We start from the raw sequence: 23,491 nt of genomic DNA on the forward strand, positions 1-23,491 counted from the left end.
CACTAACAGAAAGAACTGGGGAGACATGGCTAAAGAGAAAGAAAGATATGAACAAACAACTAGAGAAACCAAAATCACACTGTGACACTCGGGGCTGGACGAAGGACGAGACACGAAATCCTTGTCTTTCGACGTCACTTTTATTTTAGCGCACGGAAAACACAGAGATTGCGCAATAGCGCACGTAGAACATTCACATTCACACAGCAACGTGTAAACCATAGACAACGACGAGCACAGGACACTGCGCGAGCGCACATTAAATAGACAAACCACATTAGCCCCACGTGATTACGAGACGATTCACAGGTGAGACACATTATTCACACGACATAGTCATCACCACGGAATTCCACTGACGCAGACAAAGCACGTGGACAACGTTGACACACGCCCAAAGGGGAGGGGCCGGGGTCCTCAACGTGACACACACCAAGTACTTCTAAAAGAGAACTATACTTCTAAAACTGGGGATGTGCAATAACCATAACTGTTTAGAACCACATACATTGCATATATATTTATACTCTTTATTTATTTCTCTGTATTTCCTGACACTATTCTCTGCTGCTGTAACAATGCAAATTTCCCCGCTGAGGGATTAATAAAGGAATATCTTATCTTATCTTATCTTATGATACATACAGGCTAGAGAAGCAAGGGTTATGAAAGAAGCTCAAGATTGCAAACAGCATACAAACTAGCAGTACTTACAATAACCAACAATACAAGAGAATAAACACAGGACTTAAATACACTGACTAAACAAGGAACCCAACAAGACACACCAGAAAGCAATAACAAGTGGCGGAGAACAAATGTGTAAATGTGCCATATTTTTGTCAATTGTGATTTTTGTTCACCGCAATCGAAATTTGTCCTCCGCTTTTAACCCATCTGTGCAGTTAGATCACACACACACACACACACACACACTAGTGATTACTAGGGGGCTGTGGATCACACGTGCCCAGAGCGGTGGGCAGCCCTAGCCCGGCCCCCGGGGAGCGGTTGGGGTTAGGTGTCTTGCTCAAGGGCACCTCAGTCATGACCTCAGGTCTGGGAATCGAACCCACAACCCTCCGGTCACAAGACCAGTTCCCTACCACCAGGCCATGACTGCCCCACAAGGCAGGGGTGTGAAGACAGAGACAACTAGGAATTTCAAAATAAAAGGCACACAATCACATGGAGAACAAAACAGAAGACATGACTGACAGGAGGGAGGCGGGGCCATGTGACAGTGGTGGTGGTGAGGGGGTGGGTTCATAATAAAGAAGGTCGTCTACATTTAATTAACCCATCACCTTGATGTTAATAATCGTTTAATAATTAATTTCAATTTGGTTTAAGGAACTACTACACAATTTAAACAGCTTTGCTTAAAGTAATAACTATTTTAAAATGGTTTATTTAAGAAGTCATAAATACTGTATCACTCTGAGCAATGCTTCAGACCGCAGCACTGTATTGTGAGGGATACTACAGGTGTCAAAACTGGGCCCCTTGTTACTCAGTCTATAGATGCCAACCACACAGGGGCACGCCCATACCCACACAGCCACTCCCACACACACAGAGCCACGCCCCCAAACACACAGCCACTCCTCAGTCTCAATCACCACATTACCAACATCTCCTTTCATCTGTTCCCCATCAGGTACTCTCACTATTTAAGCTGAGAGAGAGAGAGAGAGAGAGAGAGAGAGACTGTCCCTGTGTCTGCTCGCCAAGGTTCAAGTGGCTCAACCCTGCACCTGCCTTGCACATTCCCAGAGCCGTGATTAAGAGATGTTATTTGCTGCATCGTCAGTTTGTTTGTTTATGCTTATCAAAGATGGACAATAAAAACAACATGTAAAATGATAATTATGAATACACAGATGATGCACAGCTCTGTGATTCGCACCTGATGCTGATCTATTAATTCCCTCTTAGACTGTATACTTGTGGATTTATCTGAACTTGTGGATATCTCAAAATGTTCTTCAGCCGAATCCTTACACACACACACATACACATGTTTATTATATATAACCTCTTAGTTTTTATTGTGTAAATGGTTGTGGTCCCTCTTACCTCAGTGATATAGCAGACAGATGTTGCTATATCATTACATTCTAACTAGCTGTTCGAACCTGAAACCCTGCTGAAGAGTGCAGAGGCTGATTCTAGCTACCGCAGCCCGAAGCTCTGGAAACTTCTAGCTCCTTTCAGGTCTGCTATTCACTGATATACTCAGCACTGTTAAAAAGACAATTAAGACTCTGCTGCTTTTTAATTGTAAGAAATCATTGAAATACATAAATAATCTAACAGATAAGTAATAAAAAACAGAAACTAATGATGATGAGTTAATTTAAGACACAAAGGCCAACTACTAGAACAAATACAACTAAAAGAGGCTTTGTCAGGAGAGTGATCGCTGAGGGCTCATGTGTTTATTTGCTATGTGAAAAGGTGTTTTGACATTTGTTGTGAAGGAGGCATGGATATGTTTGGGAAGTGCAGAGCTAAATTGAAACAACAACACTGAGTGATCTAGACATCCTGGGGAGTGTATAGATGGAATTCATTTATAAGCACATGGGAACAAGGCCACAGAGTGCTTTGTGGGTGCAAATGAATATTTCAAACTCTATACAGCATGCACTGGGAAGTCAGTGTAGCTGTTGAATAATACGAATGTGAGTGAGCAATCTAGAAGAGTTCTGGACATACTGCAGCTGCAGATATTTTAAAAGAACACCAGCAAAAAAGTGAACTGCAGTAGTCAAGCTGACAGTTTATGATGGCAAGAATGAAAGTTTTAGCACCCTGAGAGCCGAGGTGAGAAATATAATGAAGGCACTAAGAGTCAGTTTTAGTTTATATCAGGCTAAGACAAGAGTCATGTATAAGGAATGCCAAGGAAGAGGGAGACAGAGGGATATCATTAATAACAATATAAAGACAGCTTTCCCAAAATGTAGTTTTCGAAGTTATGTTCATGAATTTAGTCTTGTCACAATTAAGATTCAGAAAGTTTTAGAAAGAAAGTCATAGAAGGGAAGAGTGAAAAGTTTAGTCCTAAAAGATTTGCATGTCATCTACATAAAAGGGAAATTAGAATCCATGATGGCATACAATGACACCAAGAGGGAATATATACATGATAAATAAAAGGGACCAAGAATCTATCCTTGTGGAACATCTTGGGGGACAGGGATTATGTGAGATTCCTTTCCTAAGGGCACAGAATGTTATCTGTTTGAGAGGTTGGATCTAAATCAGGCTGGCATAATTTTGGACATCCCTGTGTGGGTTTAAAGATGGAAAAGGAGAATGTCATGTTGACTGTATCAAAGGCAGCAGCGACGCTGGAGAAAACACTGGAGAAAGCGGACGCTAAGAAACCCAACATCACCAGAGAGAACAAGCTCCTTTATGAGTAAGAAAGGCAATCTCACTACCACACAATGAGCAGAAACCTGACTGAAAGCACTAATAAAGGTTACAGGATCTAGTTGGTTGGATTTAATTGTTTGATCATATCATTAATTTGTGTCACATATGTAAGGTTTGAGGAGTGGGGGAGAGGGGGGGGGTAACTGCAGAGATGGAGATGATGCAAAAGCCATGGGAGATGAGGAAGGATGAAACACATGATGAAGAAAAGCACTGCATATGCCTACAGAGGTAGTGGAAACAGAGCGTACAGGACTTTAATGATGGTAGTTTCGGAAATGATGGTTGAAACATAGGGTGACCTTGTAGCATTGAGAACATATCTATACTGTGCAATGTAATAAGTATATAACTGCAAATGTACTGTTTGGACACCAAGGTGTTTGTGCTTACTCACAATCTTGCCTGTGTTCTGTTTTTGTTTTTTTTTTGTGGATTATTGCCTTACATCTTGCCTGTACTGTCACATTTCTGATTAGTGGTTTTGACCCCTGAATGTCTCATTCCTGATTTTTGGCCCTACTCATACCCTGCATATGGATCCTAACTCTGTGTCTGAGTCTGCTTCGTCATAGAATACTATCAGAGCTGAAGGTAGACGCTTCGGTTCATTTGAGATTCATCTCCAGCAAAGTCACTGTGTGATGGAAAGGTTGAGTCAGGAATTGCAAAGCATTTGAGATGTTCTGTCTCCTGCTCTCGTGCCTGTTCCAGCCTCAGCCTCTGTGCATGTTAGCAGGACCATAAGCTCGCCCATAAAGCCCGCCATCCCTGACAGGTCCAATGGAACTCCTGGTCAGTGTAAGGGCTTTTTGTTACAATGCTCCCTTCATTTTTGCATTAGTCCAGGAGCTTTCCCCATGGACCCTTCTACAATTGATTTCATTATTTCTCTTCTCACTTAATTGGGGCTACTGCTATCTGGGAAGCTCAGATTCCAGAGACTCCAGCGAGGTATTCAACCATTCACATTGTGGTGAACAACTGCTCTATCCGTGCCAAGACAGAATGGCTGCTGCTGAATAAGACATGGAACGCAGAACTCTTGCGTATAAGCGGTGTGGATGGAGCAATGAAGAACTGAAGATGGTTTACAACCAGGGGCTCCATGGAAGACTAAAATCTGAGCAACTTGCAAAGACCTGTCATTGCTTTCATAGATCTTTCAAATATTCATATGATTGGGCAACCTGATCAGTGCAGAGAGGACCCACACGAGCTGGTCGACGCCACGCATAGTACAACATGGAACCCACTGTGAGTCGAAGGCCATAGAGATAATGACAGTCAGTCACCTGAGAAAAGGGAAAAGACACAAGAAGAAGGGCTCTGTCTCTATTGAGAGGAGTCTGGACATTTCTGCAGCCCCACAATTCCTCGCATACATACCACGATGTGTTTGAGTAGTACCAGTTTCCAGTTTATTTTTTTAACATATTTTCCCAAGCCTCTAGGTCCAGAGTGCGTAACGAAATCCACTATTCTTCTAACCCTTATCATCAGTCCTATACTCAGAAACTATTTGCCAGCTGGGTAATATGTACCCAGAAAACCCCCTGATTTTGTTTCCCCAGGTTAGCAAAACATGACCCTGGTTTTTCCTGGTCCACAGGGGAATCACAGTATTGGGACATTGGCTGCCACACTTAAACAGTCAAACGCTCGGATAACCTCAGTAATACAGTCCCATCCCCAGAATATGCAGATGTTGCTGCTGTTTTCAGAAACAGTTACTCCCTTTCCACCATACATTAGTAAGTAAATAAGTAAGCTCCCTCTCCACAGACCCTGTGGCACAGTACGCCTCACGCTGGGCACCATTCCTCTGAGAAACATCATCATTACTGTCATCATCCTTTAAGCTTGTGCTACTATTGAGGGGGGCCCTTGTTTACAGTGAAGAGACACAATGAAAGCAATAATAACTACAAACTAAGATTGGTAAAACAAAGGAGGTCTATGTCCAAGAGGTTATTTCATCTGGTTCCATATGGACATCAAAGTGTCCTGCATCTGCAGGTTTTGTCTTCGAGGTAAAAGGACAGTGGTCTCTGTCCTTGTATCGACTACTGTGGTCTGAAGTTCTATCACTATACCAGTGTGTCAAAAAAAGTGTGTCAAGCCAAATTCTTCACAAAACGGTGAGGAGTACATTTTCAATTTTCGTTTACATGAAAATTCTAGCTTATTCTGAAACTTTAGTTGAAAATACAGTATGCAAAGTGTTGCAGGGCTGCTGAAAACACCAACTATGTCAAGCTTGAACAGAAGCTGGTTGATTTCCTAGGTGACACATTGAGTGAACAAAGTGTTTGTATGAATGAATATGAGATGGGCTGGCCACGACCTCACATGATAAAAGATCTTCAGAGGCTCTTAGGATTTGCCAAAGGTCCTGCCAAAGGATTTCCACCTCCACTTTCTATGACGATTCACCTACGTCGCTGCACTGCTCACTGAACTGCAGAAGGGGAAACCCTGCTGCCTTAAGCTGGAAACATACTTGCTGTTAACTACGCGTTCGCGTACGCATCATGGCTGCTTCGCGTATCCTGCGTCGGTTTGGCGCGTAGGTCTTGCACGTCCTCCAAAAGTTAACGCGACGCGTACGCGAGGTGCAATACACACAAAACCGCTAGGGGCAGTGTAGCCGCTAACCAGCATCAAGATGGACACAACGATATGCAACGACACAAACTCGCCATTCTCACAACGTCTTTGATTTAACGGCCTTACATACCACCTACGAAGGGATCGCTGTCGTCGTTTTTTCTGCCGTGACCGTAAAATTACCCAAAGGCTAATCTCCTCGAGTGTTGCCATGTTTGCGTCGTTAAAATACCGAAGCCCTTTCTACGTTCTGCCCTCTAGTGGACGCCTCCAGTTTCACGCGTGGCACATAGGCTAGTATGTTCTCAGTAACGTTCACAACGCAGCCGGTTGTGTACGCGAACGCATGGGCAAACAGCAAGTATGTTTCCACCTTTACACTGGACCCCTGCTGTATCCACAGTGTTCTCCCAGCTCAAGGAGCATATCACCACACCTCCCATCCTTTGTCACCTAGACACAAATCTCCCTTTTGTGGTCAAGGTGGATGCTTTAGAAACAGGCACTGGGGCTGTGTTGTGTGAGTGGCAAGGAACCACCCCTTTGTGCTTTTTATTCTCTTAAGGTCACCCCAACAGAATGGAAGTATGAAGCAGGCAACAGAGATGTACTCGTTATGAAAGCTGCATTAGAAGAATGGTGACGCTGGTTAGAATGGGCCTGGTTCCCATTCCTGGTTCTCACCGACCATTAACATTTGCAATATATCAAAGCAGCCAAACATCGATCCCCATGGGATGATTTTCACTCATTTTGACTTCACTGTCTGCTATAGACCAGGGTTCAAAAATGGGTGATGCTCTGATGCTCTTTTAGGCATGGACACAAGCAGCATTAACAACCCACATCCACGCATTTAGTTTGCTCTTACACAAAGTCATGCTTGGAAAGTAAAGAGTTTGAAGACACGAGAAGTAATGGTGTTAGACAATAGAGTTGATAGATTTGACATCATCAAATGTTGATGTGGTATGTAAATATTAAGGAAATATTCTATAGGTTAATAGTCAAAAATACACAGATCTTGTTAGATACAATTTGATTTGATTCATCAGAATGAATGAATGAATCAATGAATCAATCAATCAATGATTGAGTGGATGGATGGATGGATGGATGGATGGATGGATGGAATTACATTTATATAGCATCTCAAAATCAAATGAGTCCAGAACAGACAATAGAGCTGCATGCAAAATCCACGTGTATGTTCAAATGACCCTGGGACGATATTTGTAACACATGGACGATGCTAATGTAAGCAGCAAAACACATCATAGCCATCAAAGTCATACAAAGTTTTACTGCTTTGTATGTGCAGTTTAATAAAATAAATTCTATCCATGTGAAATTTTGTACAAGAAAGTATTGATTTTAGTGTAAAAAAACATGAGCGTACAAAATCCAAAGAATGTTGCTGAGAATCACTGAGAAGTTGAACATACTGTGTTGCTTCAACTTTCAACACCCAGTCAAATCCAAACACCAAACCCTTTATCTCCAAACTCTAGCATGCACACCAAATCACATTCGCCACAGTGCCAAACCCCAATGGCCAAACCCCAATGGCCAAACCCCAAAACCCTCTCTTCTTCTAACTGAGGCAATCCCACCTTCTCAATGGAACACTCTCCAAATCCCCCCGATCTCCTCTCTCTCATCCCCAGATGGAATTACAGGCTTCATGCAGAATGTTTTGACTGGGGAATTGAATCAAAAAAGGCGGGAAATCAAAAAGAGCGGCAGAGAATTGTGAGGCCATCTTGACAACAGAAGACTTCCAAAGGGCAAGGCACTTTTATATGGGTGCTTCACAGAACTTAACCTGATGCTGATGACTACAGTGGCTGGGTAGCTGCTATGCTAGGACCCACCCTGGTTGCTTCGATAAGGATTTGGGTTTAGAAGAAAAGTTGTGGGTGTTTCATCAAAGCGACAGACCTAAAAATGTTGCATGAGAGAGTGAGCTGGAGGAAGGGAACCAGGGAATAGCAGCTGCAGAAAAAGCTGAATGTCAAAGAGGAATGAGAGAAACCAAGGAGAATATATATATATATATATATATATATATATATATATATATATATATATATATATATATATATATATATACACACACACACTCTCTCTTAAATACTCACCTGCACTAATAAAAAAAGTATTTCATTTACAACCTTGGGTGCATAGAACGCAAAAACATTCCAAGCAGCCCACAGTATCTACATCACTTCATCTGCAAAGACAGATCACGTCCATATTATAATTCAATCCAACCTGAGCCTTCATTAATGTCATTAATTGCTTAATTAATCATTGATTCACTAATGGTATACTGTTCCTATCTCAAAAGGACAGAATGGATTGTTGTTGAAACTCGAAGAAAATATCTAGCTTAGAGAGGCAGGGAAGAGAGACTGATTCACTGTTAGCCCTATCACTCAATGTGGTTTCGCAAGGGTTTGGACAACGTGATGGATACCGTATCTGAAGTGGAAGTATAACATGCCAGAGAGAAAGAGAAGAAGAGAAAAAGGAAAGACAACATGAAAAGGGGCAGACCAATTGGGATGGACTGATGGGTGGGGAGGGTGGGGGTTTGGAAGGGTGGGGGCTGGATAGCTACAGGGGACTCAGATTAGTGGGAGGACAGTATAGATGGTGAGTGGGTGCTGTACATGAGGAAACAACGAGTGACAGAAAGCCAGGGAAAAGAAACAGAAACAGGAGTAGAGAAAAGAACAGGAAGTTCTTGTCTAGGGTATATCTGAAAAAATGGAAAATAATGTATATTCATCGCATTTAGCAGACGTACAAAATGCTTTATATGTTTAGACGTGGGATACATGGCACAGTAGAATTACGGAGAAACTAGAAAAATGGGAGAGAAACAGAGAGAGAGAGAGAGAGAGAGAGAGAGAGAGTGATTAGGAAGCATTAACAAGTTGGTTTTAATGTACTGTTTGCCTGCTGTATGTGGGGAGGCTTTGGAAATGTCGCTTCCTGCTGGGTGACACATGCCACAGGCCTGTGATTGACAGGCATGCTGAATAGTTGCTGGCAGGAGCTCTGATTGGATCTCTGCCCCGCCCCGTCACCACAGCAACCTTTGTGAGGCCTGATTGTTTTTCTTTATATTACACTCCACTTGGTCCAAAAAAAACAACATAGTCCTAAAACAGGGATGTACACAAAAAGCAGTATATTAAAGTCGACATATTAAGGAGCACATAAAGGGACTGAATAAAAAGAAGACAAACAAAGTGTTTTGGATAAAGCTATGGATTTATGGTCGATTTAATGTTGAGATGAAATGGAAAGGTTGGCCATTTGAGCAGAGAGAGGAATTGAGGAGAGGTTTGAAGGAGAGGAATGGAGGAAAGGAATGGAGGGTCACGTTTAGCACACATTATGCAGGAACCGTACTGGGCTGTGAAGAGCTTGTACGTTCTAGCAATAACTGAAGTGCCAGAGTCATGCGATACACACATGGAGTGATGAAAGGGGAGACCGGGAGAGAACTAGAGAGAAAGAATGAATTTAGAATAAAAGATTGAAAGAATGAATTTAGAATGAAAGATTGAAAGAACTGAGCTGAAAGGAAGAGAGTGGTGAAACAAGAGAAGAGAGAAGGGAAAAAGAAAAGGAAAATGCAACATACTGCAGCCAAGACTAACATCTATTACATGAGTCATTCAACATCTGCTCCAGCCACCACCATTGACCCAAGCCTAGGTAAACACACACACACACACACACACACACACACACACACACACACACACACACACACACACACACACACACACACACACACACACACACACACACACAAAACACATCATAGGTAGAGTAGTACAAGGACCCAATGGCTTTAGTTTGTTTTCAAAGCATAATCCAGTGCAACAAGAAAACAAAGGGTTTAGCAAACCAAGTGTGTACATACAGTATATCTTAAATCTCCTCCAGTAGTCTATGTGTGAGAAACAGCGAAATCTCACAACCCACACACACACACACACAGAGATAACAGAGAAACTCGATGATAAAAGCACCCCACTGTGAACTTAAATCATGCTGGAAAAAGTGCTGGAGAATGTGCCGGAACTCCCGGCTGCGTCGTTAGGCTTGTCTGTCATCCGCATACGAAATGAGGCAGCAGACAGCCTGCTAGCTCGAGCGCATCCTCCGCCACAGGACGCGTCCGCGCGGCGAGACGTGGGGACGAGGAGGAGGACGGCTGGCTTAATGCCATCATAATCGCTATCTAATGCTGCCGCGAGTGTGTGCTTGTGACTGCGACAGGACAGCCAGAATGAGTTTCATCAGTGACCTGAACAACTCAAGCTCACTGATGGAGAAGTACAGTTGGTGCTCTGCTTTTTTCTCTTTCCTGCTGACACGCAGCACAGCTGCAGGGTGATGGTGCGTAGCACGCCAGGGTACCAGCCCGGCCTGCAGAGACCACTCCAGATAAGGTCACTACACATTTGAGCTGGGACCCTTCTTTAAAACCAAAAGGTCCTGATGAATGAATGCCGAATGCCAGCCGATTGGGAGCTGCACATAAAATCAAACCTGACATGGTAATAGTAACGAGGAAAAAAAAAAACACCATTTGTTCGTGTTGCTTTGCATTACAGTCGGAAAATCAATATGATAAGGCTTCCGCCTCAAGACCTGGCCCTGCTAAGATGCAAGGATTGCTCTGGCTGTAAGTCTTGCTCACTGTTTTCTCCAAGGGGGCCTTTTCTCTTCTAATCATTAAGTCCTGCACTGTTGTAGCTTCTAATCACCCAAAGCTCCATGAGAAATTGATGATGAACTCCAGAACATGTCTACACACACACACACACACACACACACACACACACACACACACACACACACACACACACACACACACAGACGAACACAGTCATGCACAGATGGCACTGAGCAGACAAATGTGACAGCACATCTACAAGAACTCAGCATTTCAGCAAGAAGAGAAAATATTGGTATTGCACACACACACACACACACACACACACACACACACACACACACACACACACACACACACACACACACACACACAAATACACACACACACACACACACAAATACACACACACACGCATACACACAAACACACACACATACACACACATACACACACACACACATACACGTACTTGTACGCACACACACACATACACACACAAACACACATACACACACACACACCCGCACACAACCAAATGCATGAACACCTCTTACATGTTCACAAAGGAAATAAAACAGTGTTCTGAAGAAACTTAAAACATTTTTCAAATCACTAAATAACTGAAAATGCTCATCTAACCGCATTGCTGTATCATATTTTGAGGATCTGTGTTCAACCACTGTTTGTACATCATCTGTTATAATCATGTTATAATTTTTATGTGTGCACATATCTTAGGTGCATAACCATCAGTTGTTAAGCTATTTCGGGAATTCAACCTGCTGCCTGTTTTACATGCTATGGTAGTTGTTCATTGTAGATTGTCTAATCATTTTACTAAACATCTGCACTGACACACAGAAAGACAGAAAAAATGATAAAAAATGAAATGACCTCACTGACTCACCAGAAGCAGTAAGTGCATAGATGAAAAAGATAACCGGTTAACTACGAAAAATACCCAGAAGTAACTGCTGCTTTTCAACCCAAGGTGTCCCTGACATTCAACCTTTATGTTAATTATCAATTACCATGCAGGAATTGGTGCCTGTCAATATACAGTTACGCTGATCTGCATATGAGAGTACTCTGTGTATACACACACCAGTAGCGAACCGTGACCATTAAACCTGGGCCCGCTACAATCCCCCCCCCGATTTTTTTTTCCCTCTCCTAATAAACTGCAATAAAGAATAAAGAAAAAACCGAGACGATAGTATAGCTTTAGAAACGCATGTAGTGCGTTCAAATAGCATTTGTACTAGATAACTAGTTAAGCAAAATAAGTTTCCAAACAAAATAAGGTTTCACAGCTCCATGGTTCTCGGAAGCGGAATATGTAAATGAGGACGTCAAAGGGCCGAATCGAAACTAGCTAGCGGCGGTAGGCTAACAACAGCTAGCGTCGCCACAGCGGGCGGAAATTATCATACAGTTAAGCCCGCCCACTAAGAGGGAGGATATGATTGGTCAATTTTACTGTCATTGGAAACTGGTATTGCGCTGAATTATAACTGCCAGGCCCTCTGTAAACGAACAGCGGGCATCACAGTCCTGATAGGGGGAGACACAGGCTCACAGGCTTCCACTTAACCCCTCACCTTCCAACACAGATTGAATAGACACGGTTGAATAATCTATTTGCTTATATTTTTGTAATTGTTTAGATGTCGATTGTAAAACTGTAAGTAGATAAAATAAAATTGGATAATTATATATATAATGTTTTAAGAATATTTTAGGCCCTCTGAGAGGGCGTAGATGGCCCTGACGGTTCCCCACTGACACACACACACACACACACACACACATAGAACTTTCTAATATATTCCTACTGAAATGGGACATCATTATCCTGATAGGTATGATATATTCTTTATTAGGTCATATACACCTAGCATCCCTTTCTTTTTCTCCTTTTCTCTCTTCATCTCTGTCGTTCTCTCCTCCTCTCTCATTAGAATAGTGCTTCAGAAGCTCACATTTGTCTTGCTGACAGGATGAACATTGATTGGATGGGACCAGACGTAAGATGCTGCTGCTGGGATTTGAATGTGAGGTGGAACTATCTCGAGGTATTTGGAGCAATGGACAGTGCAGTCTTTTAAAATACCCTTGGAGGTTTCTCACTGTCTCTCTCCCTCAACACACACACACACACACACACACACACACACACACACACACACACACACACACACACACACACACACACACACACACACACACACACACACACACATACATACATACAACATACCTAGCTCATATCTAAGCTCATCTAAGATTTTTATTTGTTATTTCATTGCAAATGATTAGAAAAAACATGCAAGACAGACAAAACATTCAAGATATACACATTAAAAAGACAAACACATTATAGGGAATTCTCTTCTTGGCAAGACTGTTCTTATTGGCTTGAACTTATTGATTTCATCCTCTCTGCAGTAACCAACTAATACTTGTACCCATTCCTCAACATTAGGTTATGATGTTGGATAATGCTGTGAATCACAGCTGAACTGCTAATCCAATAAAACACTGCGACCATTTTATGTCCACACATCTACCAACCCATCCACACACACACACACACACACACACACACACACACACACACACACACACACACACACACACACACACACACACACACACACACACACACACACACACACACACACACAGCTGTTCATGTCGCCCCCAAACATGCCGTTGGTGCACCTCTCCCATAAGGCCTTTTTTACAGCTAGTGAAAACAAATTGTGGTGCCAGTGGTTACTGCCAATCTGAAAACATCCATCAAGAGAAACAGAATTAATAATTAAAGTAAAACGCACACACATACAGGTCCAAAGCACTGCACTGTCCACATACCCTACACTATATACACACCCTACACTATACACATCACTGCACTGTCCACATACCCTGCCCTCGACAGGAGCACAGCAATAAACTGCACACACAGCACACAGAACTGCACCATATACACCCTACACTATACACACAGCACTGCACTATATACACACCCTACACTATACACATATCACTGCACTATATACACACCCTACACTATACACATATCACTGCACTATACACACCCTACACTATATACACATCACTGCACTATACATACACCCTACACTATATACACACCCTACACTATACACATCACTGCACTATATACACAGCACTGTACTATACACACACCCTACACTATATACACACCCTACACTCTACACACACACAACCTACACTATACACACAGCACTACACTATACCCACACCCTACACTATATACACACCCTACACTCTACACACACACACAACCTACTACACACAGCACTGCACTATACACACACCCTACACTATATACACACCCTACACTATATACACATCCTACACTATACACACAGCACTGCACTATACACACACCCTACACTATACACACACCCTACACTATATACACACCCTACACTCTACACACACACAACCTACACTATACACACAGCACTGCACTATACACACATCACTGCACTATACACACACCCTACACTATGCACACAGCCTACACTATATACACACCCTACACTATACACACAACTTACACTATACACACCCCACACAATATATACTCACCCTACACTATATACACACCCTACACTACACACATGGCACTGCACTACACACCCTACACTATACACACACACACACCCTACACTACACACACATCACTGCACTATACACACCCTACACTATACACACAACACTAAAAGGGTAGTGGTGCTTTCAAGTTTTCTTCTGTGAACCAGAGTTACCTCCATGCAATCATCAATGCGTCAAAAGGGTTTCACATGTGAAGACATTACTGCTTGTAAGATAGCACTACACTCAATCATTTATCCAATCATCAAGATCTTCAAGGAGAGTTCAGGTGCAGTGAATAAGGCTTCAGGGTGCCCAAAAAAGGCAAGCAAGCATCAGTACGTCTCCTGAATAGGATGCGGCTATGAGATCGGGTCAGCACCAGTGCAGCTTGCTCAGGGATGGCGGAGGGCAGGTGAACGCACCTGAACGCACAGTGAGATGAGGCGTTCGGAGGATGGCTTGGTGTCGAGGAGCTGTTATGTATGGGATTATATGGGTGTCTGTGTTTTCCCTTTCTTCCCCATTCCAGATACAGCCCAGCTTCTACCGCTGGCCCTCCAGCTCCTCCGATCCATTCCATACCAGGATCAACAACTCACCGGGGATCCACATAAAAATGAAGAGGAGGAGAGTGCGGCTGGAAGAGGGGAAGGAGGCTTTGTTTGGTTGTGTTACGTTTGTAATTTTGTCACTGCCTGTAATTTCTGCTAAACCTTCTGATGTGACTTTCCACATGGTTTATGATTTGTGAGTTCCCCTTTCAATTATGGTGTCTTGTAATATATTGTATATATCTGTATATAGTGGTGGTGTTACATTTTGGTGGTAGGGAGTGGCTGTCATTTTGTTTGGGTGTGGGTTTACCTTTGTTTTGTGAGTGTAGTTATAGTTATTGTCTGTTTCTTTTGTTAGAGCAGGTGTTAACTTTTGTTTCATGCGTATTTTGTTTGTTATGTTTGCAATGCTACTCCTGAGGAGATTGCACCAATTTTGTTCTGTTTTGTATTTGGGACACCTAAACCTTCTATCAGTAAAACGGTGATATATTAGTAAATCTTCTTTTGTCTTGTCTTTCTATTCTATTCTTCATAATATACCTGTTGATATTCCAATACAGTGGTACGGCCTCCTAGCCTAGACAAGGTCGTCACAGAGCAAAGAGCCACTTCTCTTCCAGAAAAACATCAAGGACAAACTGACATTCTGCAGGAAGTGTAGGGATTGGACTGCAGAGGACTGGGGTGAAGTTATTTTCTCTGATGAAGCCCCCCTTCAGACATCTTGGGAAATGACTGCCCGGAGAAGATAAGGTGAGCGTTACCATGAGTCCTGTGTCATGCCAAAAGTGAAGCATCCTGAGATGATTCATGTGAGGGTTGCTCCTCATCCAGGGGAGGAGGTTTGCTCAAAAGTTTGCCCAAGAACACTGACATGAATAAGCAATGGTATCAAAACATCCTCCAAGAGCAACTTCTCCCAACAATCCAGGAGCAATTTGGAGATGAACAATGTTTTTTACTGCATGATGGAGCACCATGTCACAAGGCAAATGTGATAACCAAGTGGCACGGTGAAAAAAACACTGAAATTTTGCGCCCATGGCTGGGAAACTCCCCAGATCCCATCTCTCTAAATCCCACTGAGAATCTGTAGTCAGTGCTCAAAAAGAGAAGAGGGTGGACAAACAAAATTCAGAAACTCTGATCAACTCAAAACACTGATTAGGCAAGAATGGATTGTCATCACTCAGGATTTTGCCCACAAGTATGTAGAGGCAAACCACAGAAGTCTTAAAGAAGGGTCAACACTGTAAATGTTAAGTCTTTGTTTAAACTGGATGCATTTGTTAATAAAAAGTAAAGATGTATGGAATGGTTATAATTATACTTCATTATACCATATAAACATCTGTCAAAATGTTCTAAAAACCTTTGTTAAAACAAACAGTTGTGGCATTCTTAAAACTTGGCCACGACTGTACACAAACCTCACATTATGCATATAATATGACTGGGTCTGATAATTAGCTAATATATGGAATTTGCTGTGCTTAAACAGAGAAAAATACAAACAATGCAGTTCTGACACAGCTGATGGTATCTCATGAAGGGTTCAAACATCAGCTGATGAGGTAAATAAGTGTCAGGAATGCCACCTGATCTTTCTTAATCAACCTCACCTGCCCCTCATTACCACGCCCCCTTCAGCCTTACTTAAGCACTTCACCAGCACATCTCAGTTGCGAAGTATTGCCGACTCATGCCGCGTACCAAGCCTTTCTATATCCTGTCTGCTCTCCTGTGTCCTGACCCTCGCTTACGTCCCCGACCTTGTCTCCTGCCTAATCCCTCTGTACCTCCTGACTTCTGCTCCCCCGGTATGACCCTGGACCATCCTGACCACGCCAAGAAAACGCTGTTACTACTGATCCTAGTACTCGTGATTCACCTGCCTGTGTTTGTACCAGCGTCTCATTTCAATAAAAGCGGTGTTCTTCCGCATTTGGATCCCTCTCTGCCTGTTCAATACGTTACAATAAGGTATTTTTGAGCAGGGAAAACGCGGATATGGAGATCCTTGGATGAGGACTAGGAGCTATTTCTCTCTGCTGTAAACATCCATGGCTGAGGTGCTGCACAGCCTCAGTGTAAAGACATTGTTTGGACATACCGATGTTAAATAAAAGATGAGCTCAAGCTATAAAAGTATGAGAAAGCTCCATTCACACTTCACAGTTACTTCTTATTCACTCACAATCTATCCTTTTTTCCTTTAAGGTAGGGGGTGGGGAAGGATAAATGGACGAAAGAGAAAAAAGAGCAAGAGCAAGAGAGAGAGAGAGAGAGAGAGAAGGGGGAGGGATAATATAGGGGAGTCATTCATCTCTTTGACAGCAGCCCAAGTGTTTCAGTGGAGTAAGACACACTGCTGCGTCACCTCTACTGCAGAATAAGAGCTATTTACACACACACACACACACACACACACACACACACACACACACACACACACACACACACACACACACACACACACACACACACACACACACCTTTTAAATGCCAAACTCAGGTATACATTTGGTAAGGAGCGTGCTTTCTTGCTGGTGGACACTGACCAAGCTTTGTTTTTTTTCCGCAACTATTCCATGTGAGATTCTTCTGATTATTAAGATAATTAGATGAATATGTGGATGAGTGTGTGGATGAGTGTGCGGATGAGTGTGTGGATGAGTGTGTGGATGAGTGTGTGGATGCGTGTGTGGATGCGTGTGTGGATGAGTGTGTCGATATGTGTGTGGTTGAGTGTGTGGATGAGTGTGTGGATGCGTGTGTGGATGAGTGTGTGGATGTGTGTGTGGATGAGTGTGTCTGTATATTTGCACCATAGTTGGTCCATCATAAATGTCTCTAATAAAGACCCGATCTCTCCTACTGCCCAGATCTTGTGACTACACCCGTTCTTTATGATTTCGAGTAATTTGCTGAATTTTAGCCTTAGCTGTAATTGTGCCTACACCTGCCTGCCGGCATGGACGCTCTGAAAAACACATTTACTATTACAGTGAGCTGCAATGCACAGAATAACATAAAACACAGAACATTCCATAATCTAAAACATATAGAGAAAACACATTAGAAGCTTCTAAATGCACCCATGCATCCACACACACATCCACACACACATTCACACATGCATCCACACATGCTTCCACACACAAAAACATGCACAAACAATAACACACACATATGCATTTACACATGGACACACTGCACCCATGCATTCAGACACACAAAAACATATACACTGATGCAGGCATGCACACACACAAACACACACAGACACACACACTCACACACATTTGCCCCTTTCACCTCATAAAAATGACCATCTGTTCGATCAATAAGTGGCATTCTGTATTAGGGGTTGGCCCAAGCTTCCACAAGTCCCATATAGGCCTATCCGCCCATGATTGACCTTTCCCATTAAAACCCTCAGAAATATTGACTCACAAGGGCACAAGGGCACATGATGCGGTTCAGGCTTGTACAAACATTCACATGTAATATATGCGGAATTAAGTTCTGTATAATGCATATGGAAGTCTCCAATTCAAGGCTAGAGTTAGGGTCAAAATAAATGCAATAACAATTCAAATTATTAATATATAATAATACACACCTTAAGCACGGATTCATAAGAAAATAAACAATGTTAAATCATTTTTGCATACTATCTGTCGGCCACGGTCTCTGGCCTGTTTGTTTTCCCTATGACCTAAAAAAGAATATATCATGCTTATCAGGATAATGATGTCTCATTTCAGTATGAATATGTTAGAAAGGTCTGTGTGTGTGTGTGTGTGTGTGTGTGTGTGTGTGTGTGTGTGTGTGTGTGTGTGTGTGTGTGTGTGTGTGGGTGTGTGTGTGTGTGTGTGTGTGGGAGAGAGAGAAATGGGGAGAGTAAAAGAGAGAGAAAGGGTTTAAATTATCTTGATTTTGAGAGGAAGACAAACACACACAAAAAGTGGCCTGCCAGGATTGGATAAGAGCGAGGGAAGGGGGGGGGGGGGGGGGGGGGGGGGGGCGTGTCGGCCATTCTTCTCCCTGACTGACAGGAAGTGAGTGTGAGAGAGCCCCTGTCAACAAGGACAATCGGGGAGAAAGAGAGGGGGACAGAGAGAGACAGAAAGAGGGAGAGGAGAGAGAGGGTGTGGGAGAAGAGAGAGACAGAAAGAGGGAGAGGAGAGAGAGGGTGTGGGAGAAGAGAGAGACAGAAAGAGGGAGAGGAGAGAGAGGATGTGGGAGAAGAGAGAGACAGACATTTCCAAACGCTAACCTTTAACCCTGTCTTGCAATTTCTTGCAAGTTCAAGTTTAAAGTTATCACACAGAATGTCAGTTTGACAACTGAAGAATGAAAGTGTATATAGACATAACCGGGCGAGAGAAAGACATCCTATGATTCACATTGTCACTGGTGTAGCCATCAGAGTTCCTATTCTTTTAATTCTGTTTATTTATTGCATCATTCAAGTTACACTGAGGCATGGGGCAGAAAATTTAATGTTTAAATGAGGGGGATGTTTAAGTAAGGGGATGTTTACATTTTAAGTGAATGGGCGTTTACGATTAAGTTAGAGGTATTAACTTAGGAAGTTAGGAAGTGTTTAAGAAGGTGTGTATATTTAAGTGAGGGGGTGTTTACTTTTGAGAGAGTAGGTGCTTACACTTAAGTGAGAGGTGTTTACATTTGAATGAGGGGTAGTTGAAGCACCAGGGTGTTTAAGGGAAGTTGCTGTTTACATTTAAATAAAGTGAGGGGGTATTTTATGTGAGAGGTGTTTACATTCAAGTGAGGGGGTGTTTACGTTTAAGTGAGAGGTGTTTAGATTTGAGTGAGTACATGTTTCCTCTGTCCTGAACACCCCATATGTACGGCAAAGTTGACTGTTTGGAGTAATGTGGGATTGAAATGCTTGGCCTTGCCTTTGGTTTGTTCTTTGGACACATGGATATTGATGTATAAAGCAATAATTCACTTAAACTGATAACCTGTGTATGAAATGTGGACTACACCAGCATAACTGAAAGAGAATATCATGTTAAAATTATCATATACTGGTATAACTAAACACTGTTTTTATCTGGTCATTCATTACACCTCCGGGTTAGTATAAGTTCCAGAGCAGTTTGTGATGGAAGAGCTTCAGGTAAAGCAGGTCACCAGCAACACAATTAACTGCATTACTGTTCATGTGCCATATTTTACAAAATAACACCCACCGTTTCTGGAGGGTGTTCAGTGTTAAGCCATCATAAAATATTAGGAAAGATGAAGTTGTGATGTGAAGGTATCCTCATAATACGGCTGAATCATGTAGACAACAGAATGTTTGATAGGGAAACATTGCAGCACACACATTAGAAATCACAGTAGTTTACTCCCAGCTAGAGAGGAGGGCAGCTCAGAGATAAGAATGTGGCTTAAAATGAAAACTGATTTGATCAGACACGGCTGACATTTGTCTAGCTGCAATAAAATGTCATGCTGCCCTGTCTGAATTAAATGGAGGCCAGTGTACTTGTCAGAGAAAACCAATGTTCAAGGCCATGTATAAAGACAGCCGAGAGAAAATATTTTGAACAGTAACTTGATAGGAGTATGTTTTTAATTAAATTAATTTAGAACATATTTGTTCAGTATTACATACACACACGCCAAACACACACACACACACACACACACACACACACACACACACACACACACACACACAGAGCACCCTCTTCCTATGTTTCCTTTCATATGATACGGACTCATACACAAGAACGTGCACTCCAGTGGCCTACCTCTCTGTCTTTGAGTCTCATGGCTAACACTAGCTGGTTTCGGTGATTGGAGAGGGCTTCACGATAGTTTGCCTTGGAGAAGAATGCCGACCCCAGGTTCCCATGGGAACGACATTCTCCAATTTGGTCACCTGATGAGAAAGGAAGGAAGTAGATCACATTCAGGAAAGTTGTACTTAATCAGCCGTTTATTTACCAATGCTATCCAGGTGCCTGTGTGACTAAATCAGGGTCACACTTATAGAGATGGTCAAGCTTCACTCATATCTATAAAGCTTGGTTATTTCTATGATATATATTTTAGCTTCTCATTAATATTGGTTACTGGTCGCATTATCTGGACAACATGAGACAAGCTCAAATGTAAATATCCAAACCTACTGTTCTGTTCTAGATTCAAACACAGCAGAAGGAAGTCTGTCTTACACTAACAATATTTTAGCAGTCTTACAATTCTTCCTCAGGTAAACAAGAAAGCTTATCACAATGTTATTGGAGTGAACCATATCAAAGATCCAAACCAATGAAAGATTTTTGATTTTATTCTCAAGACAGAAGCATGGACACGAAAATGCACCGCGTACTACACTAAAGATGTGTAAACATTCAGATGTCAGAGAGAAGTACGACGAAATTGGCATTCTGAGAATACCTCATTACCATAATAAATTTATAATGTATTTAAGTAATGGGTAATGAGACAACACAATTTTGATACTGAACCAGATAATTATAAATAATTTGCATTTGATTTGTAAATATCCACAGACAAGGAGTATACAACTGACAACCTACCCAATCAATTTTTACTCCAAGCCTGGTTTATAACACACGTGACTGAATCCAACAGATAATTATGAAGTCATTCACGAGCTAAGTCAAGTGTTTTACAGCAAGACAGAAAGCTATTCAACCCGCAGAAGCTGCAGGAACCATAAAAAGAATCAATATAAAAATCTTCGTACCCAAAGTCTTGAATCAATGTATGAATCTTCATACCTAAAGTCTTGGCGACCTCCAAGTCTTGCTGAATGTAGCTCATGCTCTTCTCGGTGTTGCCCAGCAACCAGTGGGCGCTGCTGAGGGCCGAGAAGACGGAGCCACGGAGCTTCAGACTGCAGGTGCCGATCTTCAGAGCCGACTCCAGCACCACCGCAGAGGCGCCGTGGTGTCCCGCAGAGAGCAGCTCCTGACCGATCACAGACACCACCACGAACGGACTCTTCTCCAGCTTCATCTTCTGCAGCTGCTGATAGGTGGGCTGCACAGACTCTGCAACGAGGAGGAGAGTGGAGTGAACTTGGTGAGGGACCTGTAGAAGGTCTGGGGAAGATCTGTAGAAGGTCTGCACAAGGGATGTGAAGCGCTGAAGTTACAGAAATAAAGGAATCGTGGATTTACATGAATCTAATTAAAAGGCCAAATGGGTTAAGACTAAAGTCTGCTGTGTGATAGATTTCCAACCCTGGATCTGGAGACCCTTGATCTAGATGACAGATCTGTGGGATAAAATAGTCATCAGTATTCAGACTGATTAGCATCGGAAACAATCTTTCTTCTCCCTCTTGGTCCTGAAGGTTAGGTGATGGAAGGACAGTTAATATAGGGTCAATGAATGCAAACATGGCGTGGTGAGCAGGTTGAGCTAGGCATTAAAGCTTGCTGTAGTAGTCTGTGACATTGCTATCTTCCCTATAGTATCTTCAGCTGAAGGCTTAGAAAATGTGGACAATACAGTGAAGTTTGGATTCCCTGGTGGATCACTGGAATTGTTTCTCTCGTTTATCTTTTCTGAGATGTGGGAGTGAACAGTGGTGTTGAGCGCAAAGAGAGGGATGGCACAGAATGAGAGTGAAACTTCCAATTCAACAGGGAAATGTGACAAAAGAAAAAATGACAAAGACACACAAGGTGACCTCCAGAGATACAGTGGGGGAAGGAGGATTGGGAGAGAGAGTGAAAGAAAGAGAGAGAAAGAGAGAGAGAGAGAGAGCATAAGCTGAAAAGCACGCAGTGACATAAATCAATGCTAGGCCATGTGGGAGCGAGTACTGCAGACCTCTGAGATTACAGCACCCCAAAACACCCACCCACACACAGTCACACACACACACACACACACACACACACACACACACACACACACACACACACACAAACACACACACACACACACGACATAGAGCCATGGTATAAAAAGAGAAGATAAAACAAGCGACACAGTTTGGACCCTTGAAAAATGTATGTTAAATTTAGCTTTGACCTTTGTGTTCACAGCACATTTTAGTATCTGCTGTGCTTCAATTCATCCTTCATGGCTTAGTTATATGGCACATTCTCGTGCATGAGAATAGATGAGACCAAACATACACACGCAAACACACAAATGCACCCCTGACGCAGAAGTGTTTTCATCAGCAGTCTTGCTTCACTCACAGTTGGGTATGCAGGGGAAGTGTGTCTTTGATACGCATACATAGAGCATGATTGTTTTTCAAGTGACATGTAGCACAGTGTCATTAATCATACAGTGTATGTGGATGGAAAGCACCGTGACAGCATACGTGTCTGGAGCTACCAACAACAGTCATCAGAGGTTAATCACAAACACACACACACACACACACACACACACACACACACACACACACACACACACACACACAATCACACACACACACACACACACACACACTGTATGCACACCCACACACAATCACACACAC

At 42.5% G+C, this 23,491-nt stretch overlaps 1 protein-coding gene across 2 annotated transcripts in view; it reads right to left on the bottom strand.

The window, feature by feature from the left end:
* Positions 1-23,491, bottom strand: part of LOC143509160 (tetratricopeptide repeat protein 28-like) — a 116,312-nt gene that overhangs the window by 37,854 nt on the left and 54,967 nt on the right. For both annotated transcript variants that reach the window (XM_076997595.1, XM_076997596.1), the window contains exons 3-4: positions 21,765-22,037; positions 20,766-20,896 (exon numbers count right to left, since the gene is read on the bottom strand). In XM_076997595.1, coding sequence (XP_076853710.1) covers positions 20,766-20,896; positions 21,765-22,037 — 404 coding nt within the window. The remainder of the gene's footprint in view (positions 1-20,765; positions 20,897-21,764; positions 22,038-23,491) is intronic.

This window comes from Brachyhypopomus gauderio, chromosome 3, assembly GCF_052324685.1.
Source record: "Brachyhypopomus gauderio isolate BG-103 chromosome 3, BGAUD_0.2, whole genome shotgun sequence".
In the NCBI taxonomy this organism is placed as follows: Eukaryota; Metazoa; Chordata; class Actinopteri; order Gymnotiformes; family Hypopomidae; genus Brachyhypopomus; species Brachyhypopomus gauderio.